Source organism: Lampris incognitus, chromosome 13 (assembly GCF_029633865.1).
Source record: "Lampris incognitus isolate fLamInc1 chromosome 13, fLamInc1.hap2, whole genome shotgun sequence".
In the NCBI taxonomy this organism is placed as follows: Eukaryota; Metazoa; Chordata; class Actinopteri; order Lampriformes; family Lampridae; genus Lampris; species Lampris incognitus.
This window is the reverse complement of record NC_079223.1, coordinates 22,602,626-22,629,880: the sequence shown is the minus strand read 5'-3', so window position 1 is coordinate 22,629,880 and position 27,255 is coordinate 22,602,626. Positions and strand designations below refer to the sequence as shown.

Below are 27,255 nucleotides of genomic sequence, written 5' to 3'. Positions count from 1 at the left end.
CTCTCTTTTATACCCTTCCTACATTATGTATATTCTCTCCCTGCATTTCTGCTTGGATGGACAGAGGAGTGCAAGTCATGACTCTCCTTTCATCCCTCGAGATGGTCCAAGTTGAATGATATGTCGCCTTTAGACAAGCGCCTTCCTCCGTTCTCCTGCGACACCAAAGCCTGCCAGAGGACCTTGGCAGACAGAGCCTGTATGCGCTGCCTGTGAACTCCTCCACTGGCACCCTTCAAACCTCAGTCCATCAGATTCTCTTGGCATTTAGTGTCAGCAAATGATTTGGATGCATAACTTCAGGCCAGGGGGAAGGGATGAGGTCCGGGGCTTAGACAACCATGTGGGTTAAGGGAAAAGATGGTACATGCTGGGTTAGCAAAGACAGGGAACAGGAAGAAGTGGGAATGTCCACACAGAGACAAGAACAGCACCAAAACCAGACAGAAAGATAACCCCTTTGAATCATATACAATACAATCCACCTGTTATCTACTAACAGCAGAGGGGAGCCAGGTCTGACATTGGACAGTAATGTGACAAAAACACTTTGGTGAAGAAAATGGATGAGGGCAGCAAATCCAAATAAAGAAGAAGAAAGCCAGGATCGGCCTCTCTGCTTTTTTTGGACAGCACTTACCAACTTTTCAAGGCAGGAAGTAGTCGAGCGAAATGAAGAAAAAGAAGGAAAAAGAAGAGAAATTATTATAGGAAACAAAAACCCCTCAGTGTATGGGGCAGAAATATATTGTTGTTGTTTTTTTTTAAAAAAGAGAAGCGCTGATGTGACATGTTCACTTAAGATTGTTACTGAGAGTAGTTGCCTAGGGGTATGAGCCAAATCTGGGCCAAGTGATTCCAGCTATTACAAAATTAATTTTGGACAATGATTTAGCAGAGCAAGCTAGGGAAAGGAAGAGAGCAGAAAAATATGGACAGATGTGATCAAAAGGGTTTTGTACACTCACATAAACAACCCATAAATCATGTTGGTCGAAACAACCCCGTATATAAAACCAGCCTCGTTTCCAAACTCCATGAATCGAACAGAGTAGCAATTAATGGGAACTGCATCCAGGCTAATATAAAACGGTAGTGTTTCTACGTTCCCTCAGCTCTATTTCCTTGAACTTACCTAAACTTAACCTACATAACCTCTACCTAACCCTAACTGTAACCCATCGCTTACCTTAACTGATAGCTAACCCATTTAATAGCTAACCCACAGGGCTGAGAGAACTTAGGGTTGATTCCTATAAAACAGGCAAGGTTTGTGCTTTGCTCACATCCACTCTTTGTATCACATCCTTTGGTACATGCATGTAGGAACAACTTTTCCTGCAGAAATCTTTACACATGCAATCCCTTAATAGATCAGACCCTTAGGGTATGGGTCTATTTTTAAAGAGTTTATACAAAGGAGAATGATCGCAGTCATCGAGGGGGAGCAAAAGCTAAACCAGGAGTGAAGAAAACCTTTATGTTTCCCCTCTCCCCAATTCCTTGCTAATAACGTCGTAACTCCCAGGCAATTTATATGTAAATTCACTGGGAAGGCTGTGTCAATTAAAAAACCGAGAGTCTGCATTTGACTGAAGTGCAGGCACGAAAAAAACCACCAAAACAAAACAAAACAAAATATAAGGTCAGGGTTAATATTTAAGTCAAGGTTACTTGTATGGTTTTTGGAGACAGCTTGTTTTGTTTGCCAGTGATAATTCTCCTAAATATGAGTTTTTCAACTGTTAATTGGTATCGTGCACAACATTTTTATTGACCTCATTAAATAGAAATCACCAGAGAACTGCATATTAAAACAAATAACACTGGGTAAGGGACACTACTATTCATACATGTGGAATAAACTGAGGAAAACGGCACACACCACTTTTTGTACGATTCCCTATTACAGTTTTTCACAGTCGCTAAAACACGATACCCCATTCCACCGCCAAATGCTCAGTAGCCTAAACCCATTTATCGAATCAATGGCTCTTTTGGCAAAAGCTTGAACAATGTTCATGTCGTTCACTCTTTTTGCAAAACTCTAAACACATTCTCACTCACTAACACACATTTTGTACTGTGTTGCAAAATGGTAAGCATGGGTGGCAGAAGTTAAACACAACTTCAAAACAGTGGTCATCATTTAAACATGACAACTCAAAATTGTTAACACTTTTTTGTGATGATGTGATTTAACCAACTGAAGAGAATATAAGCCAGTTAAGAGTACACAGGTAAATGTTGATACCAACAATGGCTGGAAACAATCTGAGACGCAGAGGAGGAAGAGTATGTGTTAAGAGGTGGTGGATGAGGAGGAAGAGGAAGAGGGGGAGGCGAGACAAGAACATAATTGGCCAACATGTCATTGGGTGGCACAGTGGCCCTGTGGTTAGCACTGTCATCTCACAGCAAAAAGGTCCTGGGTTCGAACCCCAGGGTTGTCCAACCTTGGTGGGGGGGTCATCCCAGGTTGTCCTCTGTGTGGAGCTTGTATGTTCTCTCTGTGTGTGCGGTGGGGTTTCTCCAGGTGTTCTGGTTTCCCCCACCATCAAAAGAAACATGCATGTTAGGGTTTATACTCCTGTCTGTGCCCCTGACCAAGGCAATGGGAAAAGAACTGGAGCTGGTCCCTAGGTGCAGCATGAAGGTGGCAGCTCACTGCTCTTAACTACACAGATCACAGCTAGGATGGGTTAATTTGCAGTAACCGAATTTGCCCAAGGGGATTATGTAATAAAGGAAACTTAATTGTGGAAGTCCCGAGTCAGCATGGTGGCAATGTGACCCTTTATGCAGTCATAAGTACTTGTAGGGTTCTCCACCGTCATGCCCCCTTGGGACCCTATAACAACAAACATCATCTTACATTTCTGGGGGATCTTCGGGATGTAGTGTTTGAGCAACAGCGGCAAGAATGTGAGCAGGCAGGGCATCCTGTCTATGTCATGGTTTGGGACAACATCAGTTTTCCCGTGGTGTCTGGATATGGGGGTGGTTCAACATCAACCAGCGATTCATTGTAAAATTTTGCCTTCCACCATACTCTCCTTTCTTCAACCCCAATAGAAGAGTTTTTCTCTGCATGGCAGTGGAATGTCTATGACCAAAAACCCTACACCAGGGAAAATTGCCAACAGGCAATGAACTTGGCCTGTGGTGACATAGGTGTGGAGTCTTGTCAAGGCTGGATCCAGCACACCAGAGAGTTTGTCCCCCATTGCCTGGAAGTGGAGAACGTTGCCTGTGGTGTAGACGAAGTCCTCTGGCCTGACCCAGGACAAAGGTGTGATGCTGAGGCAGAATTAATCTCTCATCGACTTTGGTTTTGCGGGTGCACAGCATTTTAGTGTACTGTAATGTGCTTTTTATTTAGATTTCGTTCTCTGTCCTTTGGCCTTCTGCAGTAGTGTTTTTATGCCTGTGCTGAATACTGCAGACATTCAATACTGTATTACTTAGAGTACTTACAGTATACAATATGTTCGCTGTACTAAGTTGTGAATATAGTTTTTTTTAAAGAAAATGCAAAAGCGTTTATTAGACACAATAAACATTGTTTTTTTCCTGTAGCTACATGCCCTGAACACTGTTTTCCATTTTTTCATGTAGTGTGTAATGAATGCTCAGGAGTGTATGTATTGACTGGCTGTGCGTATGATCTAAAAACACTGTTTGAATTTGAGCACAGATAAAATGGTTTTGAGGTGATTGTTTGACTTTGCCAGAAGAGTCGGAGGTTTTGTGAATGTAGTCTGAAGATTGGGGTTTTGTGCTTACAGTTTTGAGAAAAGGGTGGAAGGTTTCAAGAAATGTATCTTAGTAATTGTGAAAAACCGTAATTGCCATAAAATCAAGAGTGAGAAAATAAGTATGGTTAGTTGCGTGTGCTACCAGTTATTGAGATGCTGAACACAATTACACATCGGATTCACTGAAACATTTGCTTTGGTAAAATCTTCACAGATTATAACTGTATGGGTTATTTTCTTAGCGGGTCATTTATTTGGGCCAATAAATGTGTCTCAAAGGTGAGTGTGTTAATAAAACTTTGGGTGTCATAAATTTTGAGGTCAACAGTTACTGGCAATTACAGTGCCTTAGTCTATATTAAGTCTGTTGCCTCACAGCAAGACGGTTCTGGGTTTGATTCCCTGCCAGCTGGCCAGGGTAATTTCCGTGTGAAGTTTGCATGTGGATGAATGAATGAAATGAAAGCCACTTTATTTGATGTTGTATTCTTACACTGAATTTGTTCTCTGCATTTAACCCATCCTATTGTATAGGAGCAGTGGGCAGCTGCAGCACCCAGGGGACCAACTCCAGTTCTTCCTCTCATTGCCTTGATCAGGGGCAGAGACAGGGGTATTAACCTTAACATGCATGTCTTTTTGATGGTGGGAGGAAACCAGAGTACCTAGAGGAAACCCACACAGACATGGGGAGAGCATGCAAACTCCACACAGAAAGTAACTGGGACGGCCTGGGCTTCGAACCCAGGACCTTCTTGCTGTGAGGCAACAGTGCTAACCACTGGGCCACCATGCCGCCCATGTCCTTCCCATGTATGTGTGGGTTTACTTCCACAGTCCACAGACATGTAAGTCAGGTGAATCGGCGATACTAAATTGCCCCTAGGTGTGAATGTGTGCATGAATGTGTCTGTCTGTGTGTCTGCGCTGTGATGGCCTGGGGACCTGTCGCCTTCCGCCCAATCAGCGCTGGAATCCAGCACCCTCCCACCCCACCCTAATTAGGAATAAGCGGCTTGGAAAATGAATGAATGAATATCATTATTTTTCATATTGCCAACAGACACAAATATGATGTGATTATAGCAACAATAAAATGGCACACTCCACTTTTATTTAACCTTCTGTCTGTCAGACTCTCTAGCTACGTATCAGTCTGTCTTCTGTCAACTGATTTATTCATTGATGATTGAGAGAGATTTAGTAGTAATTAAGTAATTTAGTTTGCATCACTGAGGGGCAAATATAGAATGGCACAGACATCAAAAAGCTGCCTGGTCCTTGTACAGTAGATAATAGATACCAACAGAAATGACACATAAACTATTGAACAAAAATGGGTTTCCCAGTGTCATGATTGTCAATGAATATAGAGAAGTTAGAGAGACAGGAGGACAAAAGTCAGTCCTCTCAGGATTGTATTTTTCTCTTTAGTATTTTGTTGTTTTTGTTACTGCTTTCTTTAATTATTGAGTCTGTAAAAAAAGTATATTCATAGATAACGTTTTGACTTTCTAGCAACTATTGGCAACAAATCATGTTTGGTAAGACTTTGCGGCACGGTGGCGCAGTGGTTAACACAGTCGCCTCACAGCAAGAAGGTCCTGGGTTCGAGCCCCGGGGTTGTCATCCCAGGTCATCCTCTGTGTGGTGTTTGCATGTTCTCCCCGTGTCTGTGTGGGTTTCCTACCACAGTCCAAAGACATGTAAGTCAGGTGAATTGGCCACACTAAATTGTGTGTGTGTGTGTGTGTGTGTGTGTGTGTGTGTGTGTGGGTGTGTGTGTGTGTGTGTGTGTGTGTGTGTGTGTGTGTGTGTGTGTGTGTGTGTGTGTGTGGGGCCCCTGTGATGGACTGGCGGCCTGTCCAGGGTGTCTCCCCATCTGCCGCCCAATGAATGCTGGGATAGGCTCCTGCATCCCATGACCCCGGTTGGGATAAGTGGCTTGGATAATGAATGAATGAATGAATGGGAAGACTTTGTTATCATTTTATCTCAATGTATTGAGTTGAGAAAATATGGGACGATTGTGTAGTGAAGATATTGTTTATGGTGGAAGGTCACACATTGTTTTTATCAAAGAGTCACTGGAAACCACAGTGTTAGACATGGCTATGGTTCGGTGGATGATGCTCCATGTTGTTCAGTGTACTGCACTATAGTGGTGGGAAGTCCAACTCTGTTCTTTCAGACCGTCCAAGAGTGGAGAGCCAATTCTGAATTGATTAATTTGATTCCTTTTAAAAAGAAATGATTATTTCATGGCCTGCAGGCTACCCACACCACTCATCTGACGAATCAATCAAACATGACTGGCAAGGCTCTTCCACAGTCATGGTTCTGCGGTACAGAGACATGGACAAAGATGGAAACTGAGGGCATGACAGCCCATTTATTAAAACACGAATAAAACCTGATTAAAACAGCAACACAAAAAAATTGAGTTAAAACAAGACATCTATAGAGTCTGTATGGGAGACAGCTGCACATTTCAAGCTCTCCTTGTCCCTGTGGATGCTATTTAATCTGTCCTGCATTAATGAGGCTAATTTGGGGCTGTTGGTCTGAACCCCACTGACAAACTAAGCACCACATGTCACAACTTAAATTAACTATATGTCTTGTATGAGTTGATTTTAGTGGGTCGCTTTGTGAGTGACTAACCACATCAGTAGGTAACTATCACTGATTCAGCCAGCGACTAAACTGCAAGCTCTTGCTGCACTCATTCACTTCACTGACAGATTTGATCTAACACGGCATTCACCTGGTAAAAATGAATACTTAGAGCTTTTGGCAATACTTTTGGCACATACTTCAAGTATGTGGTGCCACCGCATACTTGAACAGCAGCTTATAGAGCTTATACAGCAGACTGAATCTATTGGCTGAAAGTAACTAAGATATTCGCGTGAGAGTCGATTCAACTCATCCATTAAGATGGAGATATAGTTTATTAACCCCCATGGAGAAATTCATCCTCTACATTTAACCCATCCATCACTTTAAAGAGGAGGTGTTTTTGAACGATTCACTTGTGAATTGCACATCACTATTGCACTAAATGCATTTCACATCTGGCAAGCTTGGCACCAGCCCATGATTCTGCTCTTACGGTGTTGAAAATTCAGATGCCGAACCTCCGACCTCTCCTCAAAAACATGTACTCATGTAAATGTTGAGGGAAAATTACAAACACAGGAAAATAACAGGTATAACCTACTTCAAAAGTGGATTGGTCACTATAATTGGCCCCCTTTAATGGGTTCACACAAAAAGTATGTGTATATCATATTATTTACATCATGTCAACAACCTTATGAGCTTATTTACATTGAGGTGGGCTGTGGCAGAGTGGGGTGCCGTCTCACTTGTCTCAAATCAGCCTACTCAAGACAAGCTAAAACATGGCTGCAACCTGGGCCATAAAGTATACCACGCAGGGCCCGTGTGGTAGGGGATCCCCGCTGTCCAAACGAGCCCCGCCCCCGCCTGTCAACAGCTACTATGATAAGAATTTTAAAAAGTATATATTTCTATTATTATTATTATTATTCTTTTTTAAACTTTTTTCTCCCCACTTGTATCCAGCCAATTACCCCACTCTTCCAAGCCATCCCGGTCACTGCTCCACCCCCTCTGCCGATCCGGGGAGGACTGCAGACTACCACATGCCTCCACCGATACATGTGGAGTCGCTGGCTGCTTCTTTTCACCTGACAGTGAGGAGTTTCACCAGGGGGACATAGTGCGTGGGAAGATCATGTGTTACATGGGAGGATCATGACCAGAGGAGGCACTAGTGCAGCGACCAGGACACATACCCACATCCGGCTTCCCACCCACAGACACGGCCAATCATGTCTGTAGGGACACCCGACCAAGCCGGAGATAACACGGGGATTCGAACCGGCGATCCTCATGTTGGTAGGCAACAGAATAGACCACTGTGCTACCCGAACGCCCCACACTAAAAGACATTTTGATGGGTTTTGTGAGGGTGAAAGGCTATTGGATGCGGAGGAATACTTCAGAGTGTCAGTATTTTATGCAGCTGTAGACACTGCCATTGCACAGGGACATGCAGGTTTTGTGGCATGCAAAAGGTTGCACAGAGGTTTGGGTTTTTACACCCACAAGAAATTAAAAAAAATTAAAAAAAAAAAATCCGATGATGAAATGTAGAAATCAGCAACTACCCTAGCTGAACAACACAAATATGACTTATTTATGGATTTTCCAGAACAAGTGCTCCCATTTAGATGCACATTAGCGTCCACCATAAAGGAAACCGAGCATGGCTCAATTCTAGATTTGGTGCACACTCTATTCAAAAAGCACCACTCCATATGACCAAGTATGCCTGATGTAGCCACGGCTATTAAACTATATTTCTTCCTCTACCCATGACTGTCACAAGTGCCAAAGGATCCGTCTCAAAACTGAAATGAATTAAAACATATCTGAGAAGCACCATGGCATAGGAGAGACTGTTGCGGCTGGGCATCCATAAAATAAACATTAAATATTAAATATTTATCAAAAAATAAATAATGAAAATAAACGTGCTCTCAGTGTGGATTTTAAGAGGGTGGCATGGGATCTTTCTCAGTGATACGCTAAAGGATGTGCGCATGTAATACTTGCCTACAAGCCTGTAAGAAAACAGATACTGTAGTCCTATTGCTAAGATGAATGTGTATTCAAAACTGATGTAATATTTTTTGCTCTGTTTGAGAAACCGATTTAAAATAAAAATAATTTGGCCTTAAAGGAAAAGCTTTTGCCATCTATCTTAACATGTAACAATCTGAGTTGAATGGGCTGGTGGGCTTTTTTACAATAACGTTGATAATAAAATCCATCAATCTGCGACAATGAGGAACGAGGAGTCAATTACGGAGTACCTTGGACAGCTCCCACTACGATGCCTGTTGCAGGATCAGCATCCTGACAGTGGTTTTGACACTTTATAGTTTGTGATGTTAAAAAGCTCCAACAGTTTAACATTGAGGCTGCGCAATACAATAACTCCATAATCTGTGTCCAGTGTTCTAAAGGAGGCTGTTAAATTACGTTGTGCATTTGAAATGATAAGTATCCTCACTATGAAAGATGTTACAATTCACCTGCTCTGGGACATCCGGGCAGCGTAGCTGTCTATTCCGTTGCCTTCCAACAAGGGGATTGCTGGTTCGAACCTATGCGTTGGTCAAGCGCATAGATTCGAACCTTATTACAGACACAATTTGCCGTGTCTGCGGGTGGGAAGCCGAATGTGGGTATGTGTCCTGGTCGCTGCACTAGCGCCTCCTCTGGTCGGTCGGGGTGCCTGTTTGGGGGGGGGGACTGGGGGGGAATAGCGTGATCCTTGAACGCGCTATGCCCCCCCTGGCAAAACTCCTCACTGTCAGGTGAAAAGAAGCGGCTGGCGACTCCACATGTATCGGAGGAGGCATGTGGTAGTCTGCAGCCCTACCCAGATCGGCAGAGGGGGTGGAGCAGCGACCGGGATGGCTCAGAAGAGTGGGGTACTTGGGTGGATATAATTGGGGCAAAAAGGAGGAGGGGGGGGATAAACAAAAAAAATGCCTGCTCTGTGCTGCAGGAAAGAGGCCCACTCAGGGTTAGCTGCGGGGGGACCTCATGTTTGCATTACGGTGCTGTCTGCAACCCAGACACACCAAAGACTGGGAGAGAGCGGAACCTGCGGGGATGTGGACCTGCATCGCTTTCTCCCCTGTGAAAGACTTTAATAAGACATCATGGTTTTTATTCTTTGTTTTAATTGTTTTCGAATCTCCAGTGTGTTTAGTTGTTTTAATAAACAGGTTGTTGCATCCTTCAACTGCCATTGCTGTCCGTACCTCTGTGCCAGAGAACCCCAGCTGTGGTGCAGACTTGTCACATGGACAATCATGAGTATCGTTTTATTAAGTTTTATTAAATTCTCAAGGAGTTTTGTGACTTTGAGTCATTATGCCTTCATGGAATATGTACTTGGTAGCATGTCATCTAAAATAAGTGTTTTCTAGAAGTGATCCTTTCCTCCTTCTTCTCCACTTCTGTTTACCTTTGAGATTATGGTAGATGGACTGCATTTATATAGCGGCTTTTCTAGTCTACCGACCACTCAGTGTATGCCTCACATTCACCCTGTCACACACACATTCATATACTGATGGCGGAGGTTGCCATGGAAGGTGCCATCCTGCTCATCAGGAGCAGTTAGGGGTCAGCGCCTTGCTCAAGGACACTTCGACATGCTCTCTGGAGGAGCCGGGGATCAAACCAGCAACCTTCTCATCACTAGATGACCTGCTCTACCTCCTGAGCCATGCTGCCCCAGATTAGTGACATTAGTCAACACTTAGAAAATAATTCTGGTTGTGAGGTACAACCTTGGACAATATTAATACTACGTAACCGACATCTTCCCTTTAACAGAGCTCTGCAGAGGCAGAACTGCCTTGGTAACACAGCCCCTCAGTCATGTCAGCTGCAAATTCCAACATGATAGGATGACAGCAGTTCAGATACAGAACAAAGTGATTTAAAGAGGTGGATTCTTACTTGGGTCTGACAGGATGGAGTCAGTCTTCGGTAGGAACTGGTCACAGCGGATTCCCTGGTATCCCTCTCGACACCTGGTGGAGAAACAAGAGAGACTGTCAAGATCAAACTGTTGAGCTTCTATCGAAGAAGCGGGGAGATTTGCTGCCAGTTGGCAAATTGGTAATGTGAACTGGTCAGGAAGCCCCATTGCTTATTACAAGCTCATCTGATGCGATTGTACAAGTTGTGCATATTGCCTTAAAATGCTTTGACAGAATGTCCGTCACACCAAGGTCATGAAAAAAATCAAACCAGCTATTAAATGAAAAGATTTAGGCATCTTTAGGAATCAGAGCTTTCAAAGGTTGCTGAATATTAAGAATATTTTTTCTTTCTCTCGTGTGTTTTTGATGAGTTTTTTTTCTCTTATTGTTCACAGTAGCTGATTTTGTATTGTGCACTACAACTTGCATTGAATTTGAACTATACAGTACAGTGGGAAGTGAGTTTGCGATGTATAGCAGCTGAATTAACTTAAGAGTAGGTGAGAAGGGGTAGGAAAAATAAGTAGGAAAAGTAAGTATACTTCCTCCTACTCCTTTTCCAACATGTGACAAATAATCTGGTGCATATGGGGATTTGTTCGCTGAGTTGATGTGTGGATTTGTTGATCACTTCAGATTATTGGCAATGGCTTATCTGTATGTTATATCCTGCTTATTTACACGTTTGAAATAAACCATCATCATCATTTGTACACTGATTATGGGTATTCTGTTTTCCGTCATTGTTTTCGTCAATGTGAAGCACTTTGGGTGTCTAGAAAAGCACTATATAAATGTAATTATTATTATAATTATTATCATTATTATCATCACCATCATCATCAACATGTGATGACACAAGAAATTTGTATGACTAAAAAATAACTAGTGAAATTCATATTTACCTCTAGACTATTATTCAGTGAGTTTCACCTCACGAAATAGAACCCCCCTCCAATAAATAGAGGGGGGGGGGTGAGAGCGAGGGAGAGGGGGGATATACTGCAAAGTTTGTGACCCAAACTCAAACCCAAGATCCTACCAGCAGACCTGAGCCCACATCTATGTACTTTATTGATTTAACCGCAACAAAGACCAATGATTTTTTTAAAAAATGTATTTAATCTCATATCAATATGGACTAAGGCAATATCAAACAATCTTCTATTTGTGCATTTGTGCAATTAAATGTGCACATTTAATTTGTCAGTTTATATCCAGAAAAAAAAACAGAAACAAAAAAACAGAGCGGCTAAAATATAAACCAATGTATGTCCAAATGTCCAAAAGCTTATGAAGAAGCTGACTGTATTGTGTTTGACTCTCAGGGTGTGCATTTGCACCTTCCAGTGAGTTTCTGTCAGTTAAGCTGTGATCATTAAGCAGAAAATGGATTTTCAAGCATGTTGGTTTATCTTCAGTCTCTGGGATATCCTTGACAGTGAAAGGTCTTGCTTTCAATCAGTTTAACCCCCAAATGAGGCAGAGTAGTATAGGTGATCATGTTAAAATCAGTGGGTGAATCTATACTAACTTACATAAAAGCCTTACTGTATCTTACCCATGCATTGAAATGTCATGACACATAAGATCCCCACCTAGAAAACTCGTAACGTGTTTGCTGGCCTTGTCTTTGGTTAGTCAGGACAACTCGGGTATCTAATGCAATAAAGCATTATTATACTTCATTGCATTAGAGTGACAATAGAGTGGCACTTTGGGTGCACTAATATTTTATTGAGAACACAGGGCAAATTTCCTTGTGCAGTAGATAGAAGCAGATCCATGGCATGAGAAGCGGAGGTGGGTGAGCAGCAGCCAAGCAAATGATAAATGGTAAATGGACTGCATTTATATAGCGCTTTTCTAGTCTGCTGACCACTCAAAGTGCTTTACAGCATATGCCTCACATTCACCCATTCACACACATTCATACACTGATGGTGGAGGCAAGGCACCAACCTGCTCATCAGAAGCAGATAGGGGTTCATTGTCTTGCTCAAGGACACTGGCACGCTCTCTGGAGGAGCCAGGGATCGAACCAGTGCCCTTCCGATTACCCACTCTACTTCCTGAGCCATGCCGGCCTATAATCCCTACTGCACAGCACAAACTAGTTTCCTCCATGTTAAATAGCCAGCACTTTAGTGAGGGTGATTTGGATGGGTGTATGGCAAATCAAGGTTCTCATTGTCCAGGACTTTCCAAGGACATTTTCCAGGACTTTTACTTGGATGGCAGCCATTGCTCAGAGAAGGTCATATTACTCAGTATTAATTAGCAGTGGAAGCCTCAACAGTCTCTAAGTGGACTGTGTAACTTCTAGCCAGTCACTGAACATACTGTTGAGCAATGATGTGCAATCTCCATGGCTAAAAATATGTGAGTTAAGCTAAAAATCACACAAGAAATATGATTTTAGTGGGCAAAAGTAAGGTTTTACAACCTACTTTACAATTTTCCATGACCTCAATATTATTTCCCTGATATGTGATCAATTTTATTATTTTCCAGGTGTTTTCCGAGCCTTGTGCAGCCAGCTTAAATCTCACCGACTCATTTTTTTTTTTTGCTACAAGTCTGGAAAGGACACATTTAAAATCGATTGAGGCCGGCAGCTGGAAGTCAGACAAATGAGCAAACTGAGCAGGGTTTGGATGATGATGACTAGTGAACAGTGTCGTGTTTGGAAAGCAAGAACAATGGCTACGCTGTTCACTGGTTGTCAACATCTAAACACTCCCCATAACTCATTGATTGGCCGGGCTCAACTCATACCAAGGACAGCTTCGCCGGACCTATATCCAGAACAAAATCTAAGCTCACCAGCTATAGGGCCGGCTGTGCAAGGCTATACTTTTGTTTTCCACGACTGGATATTTTTTTCTATAAATTTCCAGGTTTTCCAAGATGTGTGGAAACCCTATGGAATATGTGACTGAGTCAACCGGGGTTAGTTTCCTGACTGAACTTACTCCACCCATTTTTTGTTTGCCAAGCACTCCGTGTTCTCTAGTTATAATGGGGGAAATGCAGCTAACATTTATGAAAGGTAACAAGGAGCATTACAATAGAAGCACATATTCTCATTTGACTGTCTTCTCTCGCCTTTACCTCTTTTGTTGTTACATCGTTCACTCACCCCCGATCCAATTTCAAACTACATCTCTTTCTGTCCTTTCTTATCCTGGCAACCTCCAACCAACTGCTCCTCTTTACCCCTTTATATTTTTTTTTCTCTGACAGATCTGGTTTTACTCCCTGTATGCCCTGAGGGATTACATGAGAGAGAGGGAGGGCGAAAGACGGGGAGAGGAGGAAAGCCAATTAACATATCCCATGGGTCCAAGCTGCAGGCACACATACAGAGGGAACACCAGTGTCCCTCCTGGCAGAACAAGGAAACCACATACATGCCGAATTGAAGTTTACATACGAATGCGGTTTGACACATCAAAGATCTGGCTCTGTGCAAAAGAACAGTGGCTTGTTACAAAAAGGCCCATTATTGGCTGATATTTCATCTACATCGACACTGATTTCACTCATGAAAAGAATGTGGCTGACAACGATGCAATCTCTGTGCCCCTGGTATGCTACTAGGAAGTCCTCCATCAATGGAAAGGGAAATTAAGTGTGAGAAGACTGCATACAAATTTGCAGTAGTTTAAGTTGTCAACGTTGTCAAATGTTCTCTACATGGTACGGTACTCGATCGCGCAGATCACTATGCCATTTTGCTTCCCCGAAATAGCTATCTAATACTCACCCCTGAAACAATAGTTCTACGTATGTCACGCAAATAGGGTAACCAGACGAACCGAAAAATTCGAGACAATCCCAAATTATGAGCAGTTGTCCGCAATCCCGAATCCCGTCCTGTTTGTCCAGAAAATTAGACTTAACCCGAGTTTTGATTAGTTATAACCTAATAACACATTAAATACTGATAGTTGTGAAACGTTATTTTTGTGTTCCCCACAGATGGGCACTGTTAGCCTACATGGATTATGGCTGTTGTAGTTTTTTTTTAGCTGTGTACAGTAGTTCCATTAATTAATAAGTAACTATGCATAGCAGCAACACATAGCAAGTTGCAGTAGTCCCAAGGACAGGCGATGTGCAGGCAGATATAATAGGCACCGCACTGATAAAAATGAATAAAATAAAATGAATTTTATGTAATGGAAGATTTACACACTGTTACATACAACACAGTCACTGTGTTTCTATATGTCCTAATGATAGTTGACTTCATGTTCATGAACAAAATAATAAATTTAGTGTTGATTTTTGACTTTTACATATTTTACAGTCACTGTTACTGTTCGTTGACATTGAATGTGATGTACTGGAGGCCACGCCCACTGTGACCACTGTGACCACGCCCACCCCAACTCCCCTGCCCCAACTTTCACCCATTGTCATCTGGTCATCACCCTACATGAAACCAGAGTCAAAACCCTCGATTTAACTCATAACAGAAAGGGGTCTGATAGGAGCAATATTAGCAAAATATACATATTCTAACTTTTTTTTTTTGGCTTTTTCCTCCTTTTTCTTCTCAGTTGTATCCGGCCAATTACCCCACTCTTCTGAGCCGTCCTGGTCGCTGTGCCAACCCTTCTGTCAATACAGGAAGGGCTAAAGACTACCACATGCCTCAGTACATGTGTAGTCACCAGCCGCTGAGGAGTTTCGCCAGGGGGATGTAGCACGTGGGAGGATCATGCTATTCCCCCCACTTCCCCCTCCCCCCTGAAAAGGCATCCCGACTGACCAGAGGAGGCGTTCCTGCAGCGACAAGGACACATACCCACATCCGGCTTCCCACCCACAGACACGACCAATTGTGTCTGTAAGGACACCTGACCAAGCCGGAGGTAACACGGGGATTCAAACCGGCGATCCCTGTGTTGGTAGGCAATGGAATAGACCACTGCACTACCCAGATGCCCTATAGTCTAACATCTGAAAAAATTTTTTGTTGTCAGCAGCCAGTTACATTCAACCATTGCCTTATTTCGATCAATACAACATCATTAGCGCTTTAACTGGTAATCAATAAGCATCTGCTGGTCAATTGGCATTTGTGCATCAGTGAAGTGATCTGCTGTCTGAATACTCTATATAAGGTTAAGGTTCTGAAACTGAGTTCCTTGCTTCAGTTTGGTTCAATTCTAAAAATTGCATTCCCCACTAATTGTTAACCTCAACTGAAGTTGGGGGTATTGTAACCTATAACATATTAATGGGCCACTTTTAGCAAAGATAGATTTTTCCACTGCATTTGAATGTGTGGTCAATGAGTCTCTCCCTGACATATGCCACTGGGACATGAACTGCTGACTAAGCTTACTCTGAGGGGAAGTGACCTTTTCGCACTAAGAATAGAGGATGCTCCTGATCAAAAGAATGGAGATGTATTGGTATCAGTGGCATGTGCCTGTTTGTTATGCCTATTAGTGAGAACTGTGCGAGCAAGAAACCAGGCAGCAGAGATTATAATGAAAAAGTATGGCGGAAAAACAAGGGTGAGTTTGAAAGCAATAGAGGAAATACAATGGACACGCGTTGACTCGTGGAGGTACACAGAAACATATATGCAGCACAACATACACAAGAGCCCGGATGTAAGAAATTTTGAATATGATGTCCATGTCACTAACCATAACGCATTGTGCCAGCATAACATCTGGATGTTGTAGCGCAACTGACTGCTCGACTGTTTTGGGCTGATTGGACACTAATAAAGATGACAGATGCTACTTAGACATCGATGAGCCTGCTATGTAATGGTACCCACAAGAACTGCACTGTGCGTCTGAAAAGAGCTAACAGAACTTCATCAGAAAGTCATCAGTGTGTAGTAATGTTCTAGGCAAATTAGCCAAAGTTCATATGGACTAAACAAAATAGTACACACACACACACACACACACACACACACACACACACACACACACACACACACACACACACACACACACACACACACACACACGGTATGTTCAATGGTATGTTCTTTCACAGTAGTTTTATTGACAGCTGATGATTGCTTATGGCATGAAACAGGCTTATACTGTCTCATAAAGAATTTACTTGACTCACTGGATTATATATATTTTTTTTTTATTTTGAGATACTTTATTGATCCCTGTGGGGATAATTTAATCCTGCATTTAACCCATCCTAGCTGTATAGCTAGGAGCAGTAGGCAGCCGCCATGCAGCACCCAGGAACCAATTCCAGTTATTTCTTCCTGTTGCCTTGGTCAGGGGCACAGACAGGAGTATTAACCCTACCATGCATGTCTTTTTGATGGTGGGGGTAACCGGAGCACCTGGAGAAAACCCAGCGCAGACACGGGGAGAACATACAAACTCCACACAGAGAATGACCTGGGATGACTCCCAACGTTGAACAACCCCGGGGTTTGAACCCAGGACCTTCTTGCTGTAAGGCGACAGTGCCAACCACTGGGCCACCGTGCCGCCCAACTGAGCTGCTTGTGTTTGAACCAATACAATCAAGTTGGTTTTCACAACCAATGGAACTTCTGAAACAGGTTTTTCAGTCTGTTTAAATGTGACAGTGACGTTTCACAACATTTATAAATTGATACACACTCGTTAATCTTTGACTTGGTTTTGCCCTCTATGATATGATATAACACCGGGCAAAACACAGAATCAAGTTAATTTTCATTAATTTCAACAATTTAATTCAATTAAGGTTCATGGGTTGGATTCTGTCCAAGCAAGCAATGGAGAAGTTGCCAGTTTATCACAGGGCCAAAATGAACAATTACGCCACTCAGATTTAGAATATCTGACCCCTTAATGCCTTTAGATTGTGGAATATAGTTATTTCACCCGTCTTTCTAGTTTGGGATACTTTCAAAATATCGTAAACATTCATCATATCTGTTCATTGTACATCAGACTGTGAACATTTGATACAAATGAAATAATAAGACAATTTGTGGTGTTAGGTCTGGCATGAAGAAATATGAGAACCAAATAACTCTTCCTACTCTGGCAGGCTAAACATTTAGACCAATTTAGTACAGTGCAGCCACACAGCAATATGGGCCTCAACTGTCTATTAAAAGAACATATACCACAATCTATTGGTTCAACTGTGACAGGGTGGTTCAATGATCTCCAAATTGTGGGCCATTTCCTCAGCATGTAATCCATTTCAGAGCAAAATGGCCAACCAGAACTGGCAACTTGGCCCAACAAATAAACAGGAAATTACCAAGGAACAGTGTTGTTTCTGTTCCTGTACGGCCTGACACCACCCCAATCTACTCAGAGGACATTTCAAGAGGCATTACAATCCAGGCAGCCCCATAACTTTTAAAATTAACTGAGAATGCTGTGCCTAATAGTTTGTAGAGCATGAGGAATGTTATTTTCGTAATGTGCAATTTTATAACGTGGATATCATCTTCTAAAAAAAAAGTAATTCAAGAATTACTTTGGATGGAAACTCATTTTTAAATTACATTCTCTTCGAAGACATGCAATCAATTATTGCATGCACTATGTGATGTCATCCAATCAATTACACAGTTTCTTGTTATAGTGATACAGAATGAGGGCAATGAACAGGAAGTTAGAGAGAGACTCACAGTTCACTACGCAGCTTAAGAGTGAACATTCACGGTACAGAAGACTACACAGTCAATTAACCTGAATTCAGAATAGTCAATTTACAATACATTTCATATTTAAGAGGCCAGACTGTAACTATATTCACATGAGAATCAAACAATGTGTATATCAAGTTACAGAACCAATAAAGAAAAAGGGAAATGACATGCAAATTCGGGGCTGATATGACTCACTACAGGCATAGAATATATTCTTTCATCATGTATGCTGTAATTAGATTTTAAGCCTAAATAATGAACATCTTGAGCATTTTATTTTACTGTGGCTACCTATCAAGTCATCTTGTTATACATAGCAAACCCTACTATAATCCAATATGTCTCCTGGATTATAACGCGCCTTGCTTCTCCAAGGCTTGTTTAATCACATGTGCGGAAAACCAAATACAATTGACAACTCAAACTTCAAAGGGGACCGGAGATGATTACTTTTCTGCTTTAATGATATTATATATCCCTCGCCGGTAAAAGTCTCCATCTATTTTGCCCTTTTTTGATGAAACAGAAAATTGAAATGAGAATCTAGCATCACTAGATATCAGGGGAAGCCCCCACCATACTGCTCACAGTGTGATTGAAATGCATCTGGGGCACCATATCTCAGCCTTGACAGGGTGTGAGGGGCAGGCAAGGTGGGAAACTGTCTGTGAATACTATATGTGTGTGTCTGCATGCACACACAGGTGTGTGTGCCAGATATATTAGTTTGCACATATGGGTTTGATACGGAGAGAAAGTGAACGAGACAACAGAGTGCTCGCATGTGTTTGGATTTACAGGTGCACAAGTGCACAGACTACCTGGCAAGGTCATTGAAGGACAAAGCATTCATTCAACCCAACATTTTTTTCTGCAAATTTTGCAAACATACATACTGTATGCAGGCCCTCACATACTATGACATATTTTTTGTAGTTTTTGATCTTTTATAATATATATGAGATAGATAGAATAGATGTGTAGATGGATATATATATTTCATTCTTTATTGTTTTCAGGAAGGAAGGTTTCCACTCATCCTGTATGGATGTTTGATTTAGAATTATTTTAATCTTTAGGCTGGTTTTTGTTGCGGTTCTAACTCCAAAAGTCCAAAGTGTGGTTGGCATAGTTGCTTATAAATAATTTTCTTCTGTTTTTCTGGACATTTTAGATGCTTTAGGGCCCTTGCCCCCTTATTCCTGAGTTTGAATTTTGGGTTCATGTTTATTCAAAATAAATATTATCTATTACTACTTTCGGCTGCTCCCGTTAGGGGTCGCCACAGCGGATCATCCATTTCCATCTCTTCTTGCCCTTTGCATCTTCCTCTGTCACACCAGCCACCTGCATGTCCTCCCTCACCACATCCATAAAGCTCCTCTTTGGCCTTCCTCTTTTCCTCTTCCCTGGCAGCTCCATATTCAGCATCCTTCTCCCAATATACCCAGCATCTCTCCTCTACACATGTCCAAGCCATCTCAATCTTGCCTCTTGCTTTGTCTCCAAACCATCCAACCTGAGCTGTCTCTCTAATATACTCATTCCTAATCCTGTCCTTCTTCATCACTCGCAATGCAAATCTTAACATCTTCAACTCTGCCTGCTCCAGCTCCACCTCCTGTCTTTTCGTCAGTGCCACCGTCTCCAAACCATATAACATAGCTGGTCTCACAACCATCTTGTAGACCTTCTCTTTAAATCTAAATAATAATATTTAAAATAAACATTATAATTTGGATTAACCCAGCAACCCTGAATTGGATTAAGTGATTAAGACAGTGGATAGATGGATGGATTAAAAAGTTCAAAATTGATTGGACTGGAAATGCTGTTTAACATATGTCTGAGCTCATTGAAGTTGAAAGGTCTAATGAAAATGACCTAAAAAACTTGTATCACAGCTTGAACACAGTTCACTTTAAACCTGCAGGTTCTCCTACTGTAAGTCAAACCCTGTGTCCTAAAGTTTGGCTTTTCGGTCTTTTTTTTTTTTTTTAAAGAACACAACAAATGCTTGTGAAAAGAACATAAGCAATTAGATTTAACTGTCTATATCAACTGGGCCAAGGATGATCTTTCATTATATCAAATGTGATGCTATTTGCTAGTCTTGCCTTTTAAACCTTCATCCATCTCAGGACACTTCCAACTCCAGGCTGATTCAGTATTTTTTTTGTAATTCAGAGAATTCCACCTCTTATCATGCTGTAAACATGGACAGGCATGGGCGCAAGTCCATGAATACTGGGATGGCATCCAGTGCTTTACCCGTTCCCCCGTCCATAGGGTTAGTGGTTGTGTCAGGAAGAGCATCCGACATAAAATTTTGCCAGATCATTATGCGGATTGACAAGACCGCCATCGGTGCTGTGCCCTCACAGGGTACCAATGGAAACTATCGAATCTGCTGTGGCGACCCCTGGGAAACAGGGAACAAGCCGAAAGAAGAAGATCATGCTATAAGCATATCTTTTTCCTTAACGAACAATCAGTAGTTCTCTTTCTTGAGTCCAGGATCTCTTGGATTTCTTATTCATCTCCTGTATTTCCCTCCTCTATGCACTCTGGATAATTTACAAGTGCCACTGACTCCTGAGCTTGCATTAATTAATTTTCATTCATAGAGAACCAGTGTGTGAAGTTGTGCCCCTCTCTCTCTCTGTCTCCCTGTAAAAATGTCCTTTCTACCAGCCTCACCTTTCAGGGGACGGAAGACAGTGTTTAAAGTGTAACTTCTCCCCAAGGTCTAAGTCTAACTTCACCCACTGCATAATTTTGAAAAATGCTAAAAAGTGGGCAATGGGCTGACGGGGGGCGGGGGGCAGGAGCATGGGGGAGAGCCGAAAGAAGGGCCCGGCGCGAGTTGCCATTTAGCCGCCATATCCAGTCCCTCCATCGGCCCTCCTTCCAGCACGGCGTCGGACACCATCCCGCGAAGATGCCCCGTCCGCCACGATGTGGCTGCACCGCAGATGAGAGAGGGCCTCGCCGGACGGGCCGCGGCTTTCTGGCAGCGGAGAGAGGCGGGCGATGGGGCAACTGCTTCTCCAGCTGTGGTGCGAATCCAGCCCGACTGACCTAGTTGTCTGGTGGTGCTTCTACAGTCGTCAAAAGCACAAGTTCGAAAAATTGCGCCAAAATAGAAAATGACAAAATAACTATAAGTAACTAAATTCAAAAGATTGGTAGAAAATGTAATAAAGGCGCAAGGTTAATGAAGGGCGGGTGGGGGAGGTGAGTGCCCACCTCTGATTAGAGGGCGTTAACATAATTTTTTTAAACGTCCCTACGTAGATAAGTCCCAACTGGTCAACTCTACGTCAGCATTGACCTTGCAAGGTTCAGGGCTGATTTAATAGTAAATGGCGTGTTGAGCCATTTTCAACCTATGAAATTAAAATTTGGAAAGAAATGTCAATACTAAAACCAGCACTGGTGCGTTTTATCACCGTACAGTCATATCATTCAGTTTACAGCTAAAAAAAAAAAAGATTAAGTGTTTAGTACCTCTTTAAATATTCACAGTCCCTCCTGGTAGCTGACCCCTAAATTTGAACGTAGACTATATTCTTTTTTCATCTTGAGAGGATGTCGCTTTCTTTTCTTTTTTTCGCTCATCCATTTTCCTTCCAAGCCTCCAATAAATGTTCCTTTCCATCCCTCTGTCCGTCCACCTCTCCTCCAGACTTGTGCTTGTATGGGACATAGAGAGTCTGGATGGGTGCAGCATTTTGGAGTCATGGAGGGCAGAGGGGAAAAAAAATAAATCAAGATTCAAGAAACTGTATTCCCACACAACCAGGTTGGTGGTATTTGTTTACGGCACAGCATGGTATCCCCGTGTTAACATACCCAACTTCCCAACATAAATACATACAATCAGTATTGCAGCTAACATGGTCAACCGCAGTATTTTGAAAAAAGTAGTCGCCGCTGCAGAAATCCCCAACCTTCGATGTTGAATCATACGGAGGAAAAAAACTCTGAAAAATAGAAGCAAAAACACAATCTTTCAACCAACTAGCCACCACATTCCTTGCACTGCATTTTTTTGACAGCTAAAAATGTGACAAATGCTTGATTATTTCAGAGTTTCCAGCTGCCACTGGAGCCAAAATAGATGAGCAGGCATGGGGTAAGAAGAAGGATTTCTGCAATGGCCACATCTGTAAATCAAATCTAGAGATGAAGACTATCATACGGTCTCAGGCTATGACTCTTGGTCTTTTTTGGTCTTCATTGACAACATAGGAGTGAGCCAATGATACAAATGCAGAGAGACAGAACGAATTCTGGATAAAACAGCTGGGCATGAATGTTTTTTTTTTATGTGCAGCTGCCACCACCTTAGTAAAATTAGCTGTGCTCACTGGTTCAGTAGCAGTCACACAGGTACCTTTGTACAGTGAGAGATTATCAGTGCGCTTTATAATCCCTCTTTCATGTAGTGATCTTGATATGGAGTAAAAATACCATTAAAGCCGAGATAACATTCAAATGTGAACCGTTATCTCTTTAATTGTCCTCTCACTCTTTTTCTTCACCTCAGACTCTCTCATACTGCATATTAACATTTTATCACTTACACTGCTTATCTTTGTGCTTAATAATTTGCTCCCTCTCAGTCCCTTTGATTAGATGGTTTGTTCTCCCTGTCGTTAGTGCGATTTGGGGAATATCTCTCCATTGCATCTGAATGTAAAACGGGGAAGAGGTACTTAGATCGATTAAATTAGCTGTTATCTCCACTGGTGGCGTGCAATGAGTTGATCGCTTTCACCCCTCCCACTTAGCTGCAACAAGCATGGTGTGATCAGACTTCCTCATGGACAGGCGTAAAAACCCAAATGATCCTAAGGGTAGCTTAGAATTACAAGATACACACCATAGATCCTGATTCTGTTTCCCCGGAAATGTTAAGAATGGTTCATATATACTGGAGTAATCTACTTTTTCTCAGCACTGGAATTTCTTGTACTAGGGTTGTGTAAAAAAGAATAAAAACAACAACAAAAAAACCCTGTAGTTATGAATGAATTAAAATGCCACCTTTTCCTGCACACTTTACAGTTATAATCTTGAAGATTTACCTTCAATACTTGTCAATTTTTATACCTTTTATCACTGACATATTTAAAGCAATATAGTCTACGGAAATCCAAACCGTGAGGGCTTTTGTAATTGGCCAATTCAACAGTTATCATCTGGTAAGACTTCCCTGGGAAAAATGATTCACCACATAACGTTTTACATTCTCAACACGGCAGCAACATATATAAGAAAAAGGCAGGTAGCGGGACATTTGTAGATGAAATTAAGTTGTTTAAGTTGCTGTTTTATGCAAAGCACTCTAATAATGCTTTACTGAGCTGAGAAATGCTATTGTGATGGCAAATATTAAGTCAATGAGACAATGATACAAATGAGCTGAGAAATGCTATTGTGATGGCAAATATTAAGTCAAACAAAACTGGTTACAATTTATGTTCAATTAAGTCTGATGACTGCCCCAACATTCCTAGTCCAGATAGCCTATACGTTGTCCCACTGATTATGAACATGACACCACAAATGGAAACACGGTGACTTATTCCAAAAAACAGGGCGAACATTTTTTGTGGTGAACAGCCACAAAATGTCTTCATAAAATCCATCAGGGAACTGTTAAAGTGAAAACCTGCCATTCATTATCAATAGAGCGGCGCCAAGTGTCACTTGATGCCGAGTCTGGTCTTATTTATTTGTCTGGGACAGCCCTCTTTATGTACACACATCTAGTCTAAACTGTCTACAATCATAACAATTTCCACTTTCATAGCAGTGTAAAGGCCCAGTTTCCCAAATACCAAAAGAGCAGCACCATGGAAAAAGTATTTTTTCAATGACATTAACAAATGTGTATATTCAAGTACCAATAGCATGTGACAGCTAAGGAGATTAGAATAACTTGAATACCCATGCAGAGGTGAATTGTCTCACAAGACTGGTTAAAAACATAAGACGTAATTATCCATTAAAGCTGGGGTAGGCAGTTTTTTTTTTTTTGCGTCATTGAGCAAAAATTCCATAATGACCTTTAAGCATATTGTAATTCAAGTGGTCTGAGAGAAAACTAGATTTACGCACCTCCTCTTGGCTCAGTATTCAAGCTTTCAAACTAAATCTAGCCCAGAATGGAATATTTCAGCCAATCAAGGGTCATTTCAGAGAGAGGGTGTTCCTATTGGCTGTTCTATTAGAGCTGGATGATATTGGAAAAAACTCACATTGCAGTATTTTCTTTTTCCTGTTTGAGAAAATACAGGATTTTTCACCGGAAGACTTGAATAGCTCTATTTGGAAAGGATTGGGGTGATTTTGTAGGGGAGTTGGGATATTGTGAAAAGTGAGCGGTGCCTTTTTTTTGCCATTCATATGAGAAGAGGAGGAAACGGAGCCAGACAGACAAGGCGGAGCTACGGCTGACAATAGTGATGCACGGATCAGATCTGATGTCATCCGAATCCACATGTACACGTCACACCCATGCGAACGAATTATTTTCTCCGATTTAGAGACCTGTACCCAATCGATCACACATTAGCAATATTTCTCAGTGGGATATATGTAAGTGTGTTGATATGGTAACATATTACACCATGTTTGAGGTACTAGTTTTGTGGCTACCATATATATATATAGTACATATCGTGCTTTGTAGCTGTTGCATATGACATACCCAGCACTTCAAACTTCATGGTTAAGTATTTCTCTAAATCACTCCCACACGGAAATTTTCTGCCTTCTTTTTTTTTTAATTCTCCTTTTTAGATTTTATCTCAGATCATTTTTTTTGCCTCCATTGTTGCTTAAGACAAATGGATGTCGAAACTGGTCTGCTAATTCGTGCCGGATGAAAAACGAAGCTTAAAATATGTTCACAATTTATAAAATGTAACTAATATTTTCCTCATTAATGATACATAATTTCACCCACCCGCAACCCATCCATTATTAATCAGAATGTTAATTTTTATGACTCGGACCACCCGATCTGTGGATATAACTGCAGTCTGCGCATCACTAGCCAAGAAGTGGATGAAAACATTGATGTGTCATTTGTCCAACTGGAGCGAGAAATGACAGAGTTCAAAACATTAAATCAGAGTAAATTACGTTATATCAGACAGACTTCTCTTCTAGATTAGTCATGGAAAATGAGAACCATGCGAGTTTTCCTTTTGTATCGAGCAGCAAAAGGTTGTATCATTGTGCATGCGTACATCACGATAATGATGCTGAAACGATATATCGTGCAGTGACATATCGTTCATTCATTCATCTTCAGCTGCTTCTCCGGGGTCGGGTCGCAGTGGCAGAAAGCTAAGTAGGGCACTCCAGGCGTTACTCTCCCCAGCAATGCCCTCCAGCTCCTCCTGGGGATTCCCAAGGTGTTCCCAGGCCAGATTGGACATGTAGTCCCTCCAGCGAGTTCTGGGTCTACCCGGGGTTTCCTCCCAGTTGGACATGCCTGGAAAACCTCCAAAGGAAGGCGCCCAGGAGGCATCCTAATCTTTTGATGCGAAGGAGCAGTGGCTCTACTCTGAGCTCCCTCTGGATGTTCAAGCTCCTCACTCTATCTCTAAGGCTGAGCCCAGACACCCCACGGAGGAAACTAATTTCAGCTGCCTGTATCTGTGATCTCACCCTTTTCGTCACTACCCGAAGCTCATGACCATAGGAAAGGGTTGGAACGAAGATTGACTGGTAAATTGAGAGCTTCGTCTTCCGGCTCATCTCCCTCTTCACCACAACGGTCTGGTACAACGTCCGCATTACTGCTGATGCTGCACCAATCCGCCTGTCAATCTCATGCTCCATCCTACTCTCACTCGTGAACAAGACCCCAAGATACTTGAACCATGGCCTCGGACTTGGAGATGCTGACTCTCATTCTGACCATTTCACACTCAGCTGCAAACCACCCCAGTGCATGCTGGAGGTTGCGTGCTGATGAACCCAGCAAAACCACATCATCTGCGAAGAGCAGAGATGCAATTCTGAGGTTACCAAAACAGACACACTCCTCACCTTGGCTGCGCCTTGAGATCCTGTCCATGAATATCACAAACAGAATCGGAGACAAGGAACAACTTTGGCGGAGTCCAATACCCACCGAAAATGTGTTTGACTTTGTGCCGAGAATGTGAATACAGCTATCACTTTGGTTATACAAGGATCGGATGGCTTGTAGCAACTGCCCCGGTACCCCATACTCCCGCAGTACCCTGGGGTACACAGTCATAAGCCTTCTCCAAGTCCACAAAACACATGTAGACTGGCTGGTCAAACTCCCATGCCCCCCCCACCCCCAGCACTTCTGCAAGGGTAAAGAGTTGGTCTGTTGTTCCACGGCCAGGACGGAATCTGCATTGTTCCTCCTGGATCCGAGGTTGGACAGTCAGTCAGAGCCTCCTTTCCAGAACCTTAGAGTAGACTTTCCCTGGGAGGCTGAGCAATGTGATGCCCTGATAATTGGAGCACACCCTTCAGTCCCCCTTTTTTAAATATGGGAACCACCACCCCAGTCTGCCACTCCACAGGTACTGTCCCCAATCTCCACGCGACACTAAAGCGGCACATCAACCAAGACAGCCCAACAATGTCCAGAGCCTTCAGCATCTCAGGGTGAATCTCATCCACACCCGGCGCCACACCGAGGAGCTTCTTAACTACCTCAGACCTCTGCCAGGGATATGTGTGAGCCTAAGGTGTTCTGGTACCAAGTACACTTATGAACTACATTATGTTTGAACATGGTGTTTGTTACGGCCAATCCATGACTCGCACAGAAGTCCACACACACAAGACACCGCTCGGGTTCAGATCGGGGAGGCTGTTCCTCCCAATCACGCCCCTCCAGGTTTTCCATTGTTGCTCATGTGAGCGTTGAAGGCCCCAGCAGAACTGTAGAGTCCCGAGGCAGAGCCCTATCCAGGACACCACCTAGAGACTCAAAGAAGGCCGGATACTCCAAACTGCTATTCAGTGCATAAGCACACACAACAGTCAGAGCCTTTCCCCCAGCGACTCGCAGTCATATAGAGGCGACCCTCTCGTTCCCCGGGGAGAACTCCAACACAGCGACACTCAACCGGGGACTTGTGAGTATCCCTACACCCGCCCGGTGCCTGTCACCTTAGCCAACTCTGGAAAAGTATTGAGTCCAGCCCCTCTCCAAGAATTTGGTTCCAGA

At 42.5% G+C, this 27,255-nt stretch overlaps 1 protein-coding gene across 1 annotated transcript in view; it reads right to left on the bottom strand.

Moving 5' to 3' along the window:
* LOC130122476 (pro-neuregulin-3, membrane-bound isoform) overlaps window positions 1-27,255 on the bottom strand; it is a 583,791-nt gene that overhangs the window by 89,344 nt on the left and 467,192 nt on the right. Inside the window, exons 4-5 of the mRNA XM_056291408.1 lie at window positions 10,332-10,405; window positions 10,077-10,079 (exon numbers count right to left, since the gene is read on the bottom strand). Coding sequence (XP_056147383.1) covers window positions 10,077-10,079; window positions 10,332-10,405 — 77 coding nt within the window. The remainder of the gene's footprint in view (window positions 1-10,076; window positions 10,080-10,331; window positions 10,406-27,255) is intronic.